Source organism: Cynocephalus volans, chromosome 17 (assembly GCF_027409185.1).
Source record: "Cynocephalus volans isolate mCynVol1 chromosome 17, mCynVol1.pri, whole genome shotgun sequence".
NCBI classification, from domain to species: domain Eukaryota; kingdom Metazoa; phylum Chordata; class Mammalia; order Dermoptera; family Cynocephalidae; genus Cynocephalus; species Cynocephalus volans.
The window spans coordinates 44029876-44041946 of NC_084476.1; the positions used below are offsets into that span (position 1 = coordinate 44029876).

Genomic DNA, 12071 nt, shown 5'->3' on the forward strand with positions numbered 1-12071 from the left:
GAAGCTCTGGATTCTATCCATTAACCTTATTGTGACAAGTCTATTTCATCAGTCAGGATTCAGTCAGGGACCAGAGACACTATGAGCTGGATATAAATTTTTAACTCTTATTTTTTTCCCCTCATTAGAAGGCAGTGGGAACTTACTGTATTCTCCCCATGCCCATACAGAATCTCTTTTACTGTGATCCTTTTCTCCACAAGTTGAATATTGTGATCATTGGTGCTAGTTGCACATTGGCAAAGGAACACAGAAGCAAGGTTTCTTCTGGAGAACTTGCATGGTTCCCTGGATATTGCAGGGTTTTGCTTGTCTACAGGTTGACCAGGATGTTTCGAGGTAGACCTGGGGGTAGGCTACAGATTTTTTTCAATATGACTTTGGAGTCAAAGACTAACCCTTATCCTGGAGGGGTGCTGGGTAGGCAATATTCAGATTCTGAGTATCCATTCCTTTGGTAAAATTATCTGGACACATGCATGAGCTAGGCACTGTGTGGATGATTAGAATACAAAGATGAAGACAAAGTTGAATACAGAATGACCATAGTCACAGTCTAAGGGAGAAGACAGGCAGTTTAAGTGCTCTAGTCAGAGGCCTGTAAAGAGACTAAGAAAGCATAGAGAAGGGATCAGCAAATTCTGCCTTGGCAAGCTGAGGATGGCAACACAGAGGGCCCAAGGCAGCAAGGGCAGGGGGAAATACTGATGGCTGAAGCTGGGTGAACTCCCAGTGCTTTTGACAAAATTATCACCACTTGTAGCAGCAGATATTGGGGCCAGGTAGCAGCAGGATGGGCCTGACCACATGCAAAGTAAATCTAAACTGCTCAGGACACAGCAGGGCAGTTCACCTGGTAAGGCCTCAGCTGTGGCTGGGATAAATCTGGACTGCCACATGGAGTATCAGTACTCGTAATGGCTGGTAGCATGTTGAAGGGAAGATCAAGCCGTGGAGAGGCCTGGGAACAAGAACACAGCTGTAAGGACTGGGTTCAGGAACAGAGTGAACTGACTCAAGGGAATAAGGTAGCGTTGAGGGCCCAGAGAAGCTGGGATAGGTGAAAAGATAGGTTGCTGTTATGGGTTGAATTGTGTCTCCCAAAAAAGATATGTTGAAGTCCTAATCCGCAATACCTCAGAATGTGATTTTATTCAGAGACAGTGTCCCTATAGAGTTATTGAGTTAAGATGAGGTCATAATGGAGTAGCATGGGCCCTTAATCCAAAATGGCTGGTGTCCCCATAAGAATACAGCCAAGTGAAGACACAGAGACAAAGAGAATGCCAAGTGAAGATAGAGGCAGAGAGTGGAGGGATGTGACTACAAGCCAGACAAAGAGGAAAAGGCAGTATGAAGACAAAGGCAGAGAGACTGGAGGGAGTATAGTCACAAGCCAAGGAATGCCAGCAGCCACCAGAAGCTGGAAGGGACAAGGACTGTGTTCCCCTTAGAGCCTTTGGAGGAAGTGTGGCCCTGCTGACTTCTGGCCTCCAGAACTGTGAGAAAGTTAATTTTTATTGTTTTAAGCCACCTTGTTTGTGGTAATTTGTTATTGTAGCCATAGGAAACTAATACAGACAGCAAAAATGAAATAGATAAGAAGAAGCATTGGCAAGGATGTGTAGAAATTGGAATCCTCCTAGATTGCTGGTGGGAATGTAAAAGGGTGCAGTTCCTTTGGAAGACAGTTTGGCAGTTCCTTACAATGTTAAAAAATGGATTTGCCATATGACCAAGCAATCTCACAGCTAGGTATATGCTCAAGAGAAAAGAGTACATACATCTACACACACAAAAAATTGTGCATGAATGTTTACAGCATTTCTATTCATAATAGCTAAAATGTGAACACAATCCAAATTCCTATTAACTAATGAGTGGATAAGCAAAATGTGGCAATAAAAAGGAATGAATGATACGTGCTACAGCGTAGATGAACCTTGAAAACATTATGCTAAGTGAAAGAAGTCAGTCACAAAGACCGCATATTGTATAATTCCATTTATATGAAATGTCCAGAATAGTCAAATCCATAGGGACCCAAGTCAACTAGTGATTTCCTGAGGCTGAGGGGAAGGAGAGTGGGGAGTGGCTGCCAATGGGTATAGCACTTCTTTTTATACTAATGCAAGTGTACTAAAATTAGATAATAGATTCACAACTCTAAAAACCATTGAATTTTACACTTTAAAAGGTTAATTTTATTGTTGCCAAGACAGAGACCTTGATTAAGATCCCTTTAATTAGAGCTAGAATATAAGACATTCCTTTTTTTCCTTCATTCATTCAGCATACCTTTGTTGAGTGTCTATTACGTGCCAGGTCCTCTTCTAATCTCTGAGAATACAGTGGTTCACCAGCCAGACAACATGCTTACTCTCTTAGAATTTGCATTCCATCAACAATGGGGAAGAAATGGAAAATGATCAAACATCAGGTCATACTGAGGCAGTGGTTTGATCACTCCTCCCTAGCCGTGGAGTTAGTGTACAAACTCAATGACCACCTGCAGGTGGGTAGTTTTCTGCCAGCTGTCCTCACCGTGTTTCTCTTTTGCTCCTCTCCCTTTCTCTTTTCTGCTATATTTCCTACCTGCTTGGCAAAAACCTACAAAAAGGACCATGAAAGTATCTCTATTTATTTCTAACAGCTTGCTGAGTCTATCATAACTGTTACTGATGCCATGGAGTGGTCCTGTTCTCACACTCTTTTAGTACAGGAGTTGATTCAGGCTTTTGAACAGAACATGATCAAAATGTCAGAGGAAGCTTTTGTTCTTTGATCAGTGCTATCATAACTTCTCCCTTGTGTGGGGAGACTTTTTCAAACATTTTGAGGAAACTCCTTTTCTAGAGTGTGTGCTCAGACTTCTACACCAAACTAGGAGAAGTTTCCAGAGAGGATGGGAGGGTGCGTTGGTGAAGAAGGGGCGTAATCAGCTTGGGCAGAGAATTCACTGCTTTCCTGAAGTTCCTTTCAATGCTATGACTAGTTACAGTCTTCATCCCCATTCAGAAAGGTCTGGCAATCTTTTTCTGGTTTTTCTTCCAGTGATTAGTAGTGGTTCTGCAGTTTGAGTCATTCTTGTTTCTGTTTGTAGATGAATTGCAGTATATTCAGGCTGAGAAAAACAACAAGGGCGCAATGGAGGCTGCCACACTTTTTCTCAAGTTCCTATTGGAGCTCCAGGAGGAAGGCTGGTTCCGTGGCTTTTTGGATGCCCTAGGCCAAGCAGGTTTGTTCACGCTTCTTATGCACAAATCTGAGTTTATTATTTTGCTATTTCATAATGCTGTAGAAGTGAAAAGCCATTAATTTTAAGGTATCCACATATTATCGCTCATGTCTCTGAGTCTGAGGCAGTGTAAAGACGATTTTCAGATAGATGATACAATTGTTTATGTGAAATATCCAAAGGAATCTACAGAGAGATTATTGTAACTAATGGGAGAGTGCATTTTTACCTACTGGAAGCAAATATAAAAAATGTAATCCAAAATTAAATACCATTTATAATAGTAAAAGAATATTCCCATGCACATGGAGAGGAAGACTTGATATCATAAAAATGTCAGTTCTCCCTACATTGATTTATATATTCAATACAATTCTAATAAAAAGCCTATATGCTTTTTCAATGAGCTTGACAAGCTGATTCTAAAATGTATGTAGAAGAATTATGACCCAGGAATAGTCAAGATACTCCTAAAGAAGAGGAATTAAGTAGATTGGAGCTTCCTCTTCTCGGTATCAAGATTTATTATAAAGCTGCAGGAATTGAGACAGTGAATGTTTGTATTGGTGGTGACAAACTGACCAAAGAAATAGAATAGAGAGCCTCCAATTAGACCTATGTATTTATGGAAGCCTGATATACAGGGGGTCTTCTCAGAGTTCATGGAAAGATTGATATTGTCTTTTAATTAAACTTTTCCACAAAATTTTTAAAGTACACTCACTGGGAAAAGAGGATCACTGGGAAATGAGCTATTCAATAAATAGAAATGGGCCATTATAAACAGGGTAATGTTAAAAACCAAACAAACCCTAACTTTCATACATATGTAGATACAAATAAATTTGTATTCCTTACCTCATTCCATACTACAATACACACAATTCAAAAGAATTAAAGATGTAATTTTTTATAATTTTAACAATTTTAGAAAACAATATAGAATAGTATTTTTAGAACCTTGGGGCATGGTGGGATTTATGAAGCAAGACATTAAAGCAATAACCATAAAAGAAAGACTGAATACATTAGATGACATTAAAATTAAGAACATCCGTTTATCCAAAAAAACACTATAAAGGAAGGGAAAATACAAGTCACATACTGGGAGAGGATATTTACAAAATGTATAATCACCAAAGGCTTATTATCAAGAATATATTAAAAATGTTTGAAAATCAATTAGAAAAAGAAAGAAAACAGCCATAGAGCAAAAGATAGAAACAGATGTTTCAAAGAATAGGAAGAGTGAAAGGTGAATAAGCATATGAAAAGATTCTCAGCCCAATTAGCCGGTATAGGGAATTGTAAATTAGGAACACAATGAGATAGCATTTTATAACTACTAGATAGCAAAACTTAAGTGCTGAGGCTTGAAGAGGATATTTAATAATGGGAGATCTTAAATATCATTATATGGAGTATAAATTGATGCAACTATTTTGAAAAACACTTTGACATCATCTTATAGAATTCAACTCTCACGTATCCTTCTATCCAAGTTTCACTCTTAAGTTTGTGCCCTAGAAAAACTCTTACACATATATTCCAGAATACACATACAAGAATGTCCATAGTGTAATTGTAATAACAAAAACAAGCAAGCAAACAAACAAAACTGGAAGCAACCCAAGTATCCTTCAAGAGGATAAATAAATTTTATAGTATTCATACAATGGTCCATTATACTTTAAAGAAAATGTGTGAACATAGCTATAGACAACTCAAGTGAACCTTAGAAATGTAATACGATGTTTTAAAAAGTCAAAGAAACTTACATATCATAGGATATAATATTATAAAGTTCTAAACAAGCTAAACTAAACATATATTGTTTAGGGAACCAAATATATGCCATGAAAATGTTAAAAAAAATTAAGGGAGTACTACATCAAATATGTGATAGTGGTATCTTTGGCAGGGAGATACAGGGATGGAAAAGAGAAGGCACAAAGTATTAGAATATTCTAGTCCTTAAGTTGGGTAGTCGGTTAACATGTGTTCATTTTGTTGGTGTGTTCTGTGTTTTATATGTGTGTGTGTGTGTGTGTGTGCGTGTGTGTGTGTGTATGCTACAAATATTTTGTTATGCATTTCAGTTTTTATATAATTTTTGAATTTCTGTTTTCAGAGCTATGATGTGCTCTTTGTTCTCTCCTGTCCGTAGCATACAAAGTCAGTGTGTCCTAGAGGTGAAAGACATCTTAGAATTTATCTAGTCCAACCTCCCTTCTTCCTAACGCAGGGACACTAAGGCCTAGAGAGGGGTAGGTGCTTTGCTGAAGGTCACACAGCTGATTAGTAGAAAAGCTGGAGCCAGAACCTGGGTCTTTTCATGGAGTTTCTGTTTTGGGGTAACTCACCTCACTGAAACACCAGAATGTGAAGTCAGATATTGGGCTCCAATACCAAATCAGCTACTTACTCTCTAGGGGATTTTAGCCAAATTACTTTGCCTTTCTGATGCTCCAGGTTATTCATTTCTCAAAGAAGCAAAAGGATAACTTTTTTTCAGTGTTGTAAACAATGAGCGAGAGAACATATATAAGGAACCTAGCATAGTACATACAAAAGGCACTAAAGAAAATATAGCAGTTATTACAACTATTATTATTTTCATTGTAGTAAAATGATTTTTAAAATGGACAAATTAAGGACTGCTACTGAAAAAAAATCCTACTGATGCTGGGGTATCCTCTATTACCTATGTTATCATGTTGTAACACAGATATATTAAAAACAAACACATACTACCTTTCTTAGGTATTAGAATTCCTCAAGAGGCCTATAAGTAGTCACTGATTGCAGTTGCTTTATGAAAAGTAATGTGTTTTTTTTTTTTTTTCAAAAACTTTTTAGGTGAAAGGGTTTAAATCTTGGTTACAATATTTATTATGAACTGAAACTTGGTATTCTGCTTCTAATAACATAATTAATAGTTGTTGATTTATTTTCTTTCATTCCTCACCTTGCCTTATAAGTCCTCTACACAATTACTGTAATACATGCTTATTTATTATGAGACATTCAAATGGTATAGAGGGGTATGAAGAGAAAAGTAAAAGTTGCCTTTTGTTTACTTTCTTCCCTGCTACTCATACAGCCCTCTTCAGAGAAACCACTGTTTCTCCACTTTGAGGATATAATTAATCTTGATATTATAAATTATTTTAACTCTTACCAATCTGTTAGGTAAAAATGGTACTTCTAATTTTTATTTTTAAAATTGATTGAGGTTTAGTATTGAAAATCCTAGCCAGAGCAATTAGGCAAGGAAAAGAAATAAAAGGCATCCAAATTGGAAAGGAAGAAGTAAAATCATCTCTGTTCGCAGATGACATGATCAAATATGCAGAAAACCCTAAAGATTTTACAAAAAACCTGTTAGAACTAATAAATTCAGAAAAGTTCCAGGATACAAAATCAACACACGAAAATCAGTTGTATGTCTACATTAAGAACAAATAATCCAGAAAGGAAATTAAGAAAACAATTTTATTTATAATAGCATCAAAAGAATAAAGTACTTAGGAATAAACCTAACCAAGGAGATGAAAGAGCTACAAAACATTGCTGACAGAAATCAAAGACACAAATAAATGGAAAGACCTCCTGTGTTCATGAATTGTAAGACTTAATATTAAGATGTCCATACTGCCCAAAGTGATCTACAGATTTCAACACAATCCCTATCAAAATCCCAATGGCATTTGTTGTGGAAATAGAAAAATTCATCTTAAAATTCATATGGAATCTCAAGGAACCATGAATAGCCAATCTTTTGAAAAAGAACAACAAACTTGTGAAAACTCATACTTCCTGATTTCAAAACATATACAAAGCTACAGAAATCAAAACACTGTAGCACTGGCATAAAGATAATCATATGGACCCATAGAGAGCCCAGAAATAAGCCCGTGGGTAGATGGTCAAATGGTCTTCAACAATGGTACCATGACCACTCGATGGGGAAAGGACAGATTCTTTAATATATTGCTTTGCGTTAAATGTCCCTCCAAAACTTAATTCCTACTGTAACTGTTGAGGGTTAGAAATCCTATTGTGGTAAATGAAAGGTGGAGCCTTGAAGAGGTGATTAGATTCTAGGACCTTGCAGTAGTGAATAGATTACTAATGGTGGTCAGGACGTGGTTCTGAGGGCTTTAATAGGGGAGCATGAAGAGTCTCTCTCTGCTCTGCCATTTCTGCCATGTGAGACTCCTGCATTGCTATAAAGCCACCACCAAAGAAGGCTCTCACCATAAGTGTTCCTTGGACTTTGGAACCCAGCCTCTGAAACTGTAAGCAATAAATTTCGTTTTCTTTATTAATCACCCACTTTCAGGTATTTTGTTATAAGCAACAGAAATGGACTAATACATATATGGTGGTGGGAAAACTGGAAAAGCAAAAGAATGAAGGTGGACATTTATCTTATACCATGTGTTAGAGTTGTCCAGAGAAACAGAAACAATAGGATATGTGTGTGTGTGTATATATATTATGGGATACATTTATACACACATATATGTTATTTGTGTGTGTTATGCAATATATACACACACACTTATGAGGGGTCTTCAAAAAGTTCATGGAAGGTTTCATATTATCTTTAATTCAATTTTCATATGAACTTTTCAAAGTACCATCATATATGTTATTTATGTGTGTGTATGTGTATATATATATGTATATGTGTGTGTTTGTGTGTGTGTGTATATATATATATAAAATTGGAATTGGCTCACATGATTATGGAGGCTGAGAGTGTCATGATTTGCCATCTGCAAGCTGGAGCTAGGAAAGCTGGTGGCGTAATGCAATGTGAGTTTGAGGGCCTGAAAACTAGGGGGCCACTGGTGTAATTGCTAGAGTCAAAAGACCTGAGAACCAAGAGTTCTGATGTCTGAGAGTAGGAGAATGAATGTCCCAGCTCAAGAAGAGAGAGAGAGAATTTGACCTTTCTCCACCTTTTTGTTCTATTTGGCCCCTCAACAGATTGGATGATACCTGCCCACATTGGTGAGAGTGTATCTTCTTTATTCCCTGTACTGATTCAAATGCTAATCTATTCTGGAAACACCCTCACAGACATACCTAGAAATAGTTTTACCAGCTATCTTAGTGTCCCTTAGCCCAGTCAAGATGATATATAAAATTAACCATCATGTACCATATACAAAAATCAACTCAAAATGAATTAAAGACCTAAATGTAAGATGTAAAACTGTAAAACTCCTAGAAGAAAACATAGGGGAAAAGCTTTATAACACTGGACTTGGCAATGATTTCTTGAATATGACACCAAAAGCATAGGCAACAAAAGCAAAAATAGATAAATGAGACTACATCAAACTTAGAAACTTTTGTGCATCGAAGAACATAAATCAACAGAGTGAAAAGCAAAGTACTTGAACAGATATTTCTCTAAATATGATATACAAATGGTTAACAAGCATATGAAAAGGTGCTCAGCATCACTAATCATCAGAGGACTGCAAATCAAAACCACAATGAGATATCACCTCACCCTTTGCAATGACTTCTATAATAATAATAAAAAATAAAAAACAAGTCTTGGTAAAAATATGGAGAAATTGGAACCCTTGTGCACTATTGCTAGGATTGTAAAATTGTTTAACTGCTGTGGAAAACAGTATGGAGGTTCCTAAAAAAATTAAAATAGAACCACCAGTTCTATTGGTGCATATGATTACCACATATGATCCAGCTATCCCACTTCTGGTATATTTCCAAAAGAATTGAAAGTAGGGTCTCAAAGAGATATTTGCACACACCCATGTTCACAGCAGCATTATTTACAGTAGCTAAGAGGTAGAAGCAACCCAAAGGTACATCAGTGGGTGAATGGATAGACAAGATGTGGTATACACATGCAATGGAATATTATTCAGCCTTAAAAACGAAGAAGAACCTGTCACATGCTACAAGATGGATGAACCTTAGGGACATTATGCTAAGTAAAATAAGCCAGTCACAAAAAGGTAAATACTGTATGGTTCCAATTATGTGAATGACCTAATGTAGTCAGATTCATAGAAACAGAAAGAATGGTGGTTACCAGGGGCTGGGGGGAGGGGAGAAAGATGAGTTGCTTTTTAATGGGTATAGAGTTCGATTTGCAAGATGAAAAAGTTCTGGAGATCTGTTTCACAACAACGGGATATTTAATACTACTAACCTGTAAATTTAAGAATGGTTAAGATGATAACTTATATGTTGTGTGTTTTTTACCACAGTAAAAAAATAGGAATGCCGATATCTGCACTCGCATGTTTATCACTGCTTAATTCACAATAACCAAGATTTGAAACCAACTTAAATGTCCATCAATGGATGATTAGATAAAGAAAATGTGGTATATATATATATATATATATATACAATGGTATACTACTCATCCATAAAAAGGGAATGAAATTCTGTCATTCACAGCAACATGGATGAGGTTGAAGGAAATTATGTTAGATGACATAAGCCAGGCACAGAAAGAGAAATACTGCATGTTGTCACTCATGTGGAAGCTAAAAAAGTTGATCTCATAGAAGTAAAAAATAGTAGAATAGTGGTTACTAGAGACTGGTAAGGGCAGAGGGGAGAGGAGAAAAAGAGAGGGGTGGTCAATGGATACAAAATTGAAAGGAGAAAGGAAGAATAAGATCTAGTGTTTGTAGCAATATAGTGAGACTACAGTCAACAACAAATTACTGCAATAACTTCAAGTAGGTAACTGAGAGGAGTTTGAATATTCCCAACACAAAGAGGTGATAAATGTTTGAGGTGATGGATATGGTGAATACCCTGATATGAGCATTGCACACTGTATAAATGTACCCAAATATCACATTGTACTCCATAAACATATACAATTATCATGGGTCAATTAAGAAAAAAGAAAAAGAAAAAAAGTTCAGAGACAGAAGTATATGAGAAGTTACCAGACACCGGGAGGAAGGAATAATGAGAAGTTATTGCTTAATAAGTACAGAGTTTATGTTTAAGATGATGAAAAAGTTTTGGGAATAGATGGAGGTAGTGGTTACACAGTATTGTGAATGTTATTAATTCCACATAATTGTATGTTTAAAATGCTTAAAATGGCAATCCTTATGTTGTTGTTTTTTAAATTCAAGACCAATTTATTCTCAAATTTTGCCAACACAAAAGGAAATAATTTCCTTGAAGAAAAGTACATTAAATAAATCTTTCAAATCACTTTAACATCTTTTGGTTAAAACTTCAACTGTAATTCCAGTTGCAATTCCAAAACTTCAGCTATAATGCTCGTATTCTCAGTGCTAATTCTTAAACCTCATCCTGTATTTTAAGATAACCTTTTCCCTCTCCTTGGGCCAAATCAAGATAATCCAAATACAGTAAAAAAATAGGTTGGGATCTTGAGTTCTAGGCCGTTCAAAACCTCTGCCAAAAGATTATATTTACCTTCAGAATACAGTGGCAGAGCAACCTAATAATCCAACAGCCAAGGATAATCCAGCCGCCAAGAGCTCGCGAGTCCTCCCCTCATTGCAGAGGGAGGCTGTGAGGCGAGGTCCTAGAGCTGTCCCTAGCCAGCTGCGGTGAACCCAGGCAACTGGAGCGCACCGTCCTGCCTAGGTGGAGAGGACGAGGCTGGAGGTCGGTGGGTAGACCTCGGAGCCAATGTGGAAAGAGCGGCTGTGAGGCTGCAAACACATTCGGTGCTCTCTGCACCTGAGGACGTGACACGCTGCCACACCCGTGATGTCCTAGGTCCCAGAACCCGTATCTGCACTCTTTTCTGACGTGCTGCACGGCACGGAGCTAAGCCCACATCCTTCCTGGCCTCTGCATCTTGACCTCGATTGAGGCCGCAAGGGCCGCTCATTCTGGCCAGTGCTCACGTCGGATTTTCCCAGGTCAAGTCACTTCCCTCCCCAAGACCCCAGTATCCCCTTACAGGGGCTCAGGTTCCCGCGGGCACCCCCACCTTCCGCCTCTGCTTTCCGCGGTGGCACACACGCAGGCGCGCTTGGCTGGGACTGCTCCCTTCCCCCCGCGGCACCTCACCTGGAGGGCTCCTGCCGCGCAGTCGCTGGGTCTTCCGCGAGAGCCCCCAGCACCACCCACCGGACGCCGACGCCAGACCCTTGGGCTCCAGTGCCCCGCAGGGCGGCGTGGGCAACGACCCGAGTCTCTTGGGCCGAGCAGCGCCCCTGGGAGAGCGCTGTTGCTGCCTGCCCCACAGGCAAAGACAGAAGGTCGGGGGCTCGGAGGGTGGGGGCTAGTTTGGGCCCGGGGTTTCGGAGGATCAGGGTCTTGGGGGTGCTGTTTGGGCCGGGACTTCTGGTTGGACCGGGAGCTCCTAGGTAGGGCTGTGCGCTACCACCACGTAGCCGCTGCTTCCCGGAGAGCAATCCTTAGTGTATTTTACCACAATTTAAAAAATATGAATGAGATTGAGTATCTTATGTTTATTGTCCATTGGTATGTTTCTCTGAACTTTTAAAATATTATTATTATTATTTTTAGAAAAAATGCCTTTTAAAGACATAAAGAATAAACTTCAATTATAATAAAAATACGCTAAAGTTATATGTACATATTGCTGAACTTGTCACTGTGAGACAGCTGGAATTTTCTGAAAATGGATGACACAGTTGATATGCATTAAACATATTATCATTAGTGGTATCTTTTGCTTACTGTGGTCTCTAGCATATTTCTTGTATTTTTTGTTGTTATATGTTCACTTACAGAAAGAACATTGCAGGGCAAATATCAGGTCGAGACTCTCTTAACAGAATCCAAGGGTTTTTCCATCTGAGCCATT

General features: G+C 38.3%; 1 protein-coding gene across 1 annotated transcript in view; it reads left to right on the top strand.

Annotated features, from left to right (window-relative positions):
* RIGI (RNA sensor RIG-I) overlaps positions 1-12071 on the top strand; it is a 70519-nt gene that overhangs the window by 13305 nt on the left and 45143 nt on the right. Inside the window, exon 2 of the mRNA XM_063082060.1 lies at positions 3104-3238. Coding sequence (XP_062938130.1) covers positions 3104-3238 — 135 coding nt within the window. The remainder of the gene's footprint in view (positions 1-3103; positions 3239-12071) is intronic.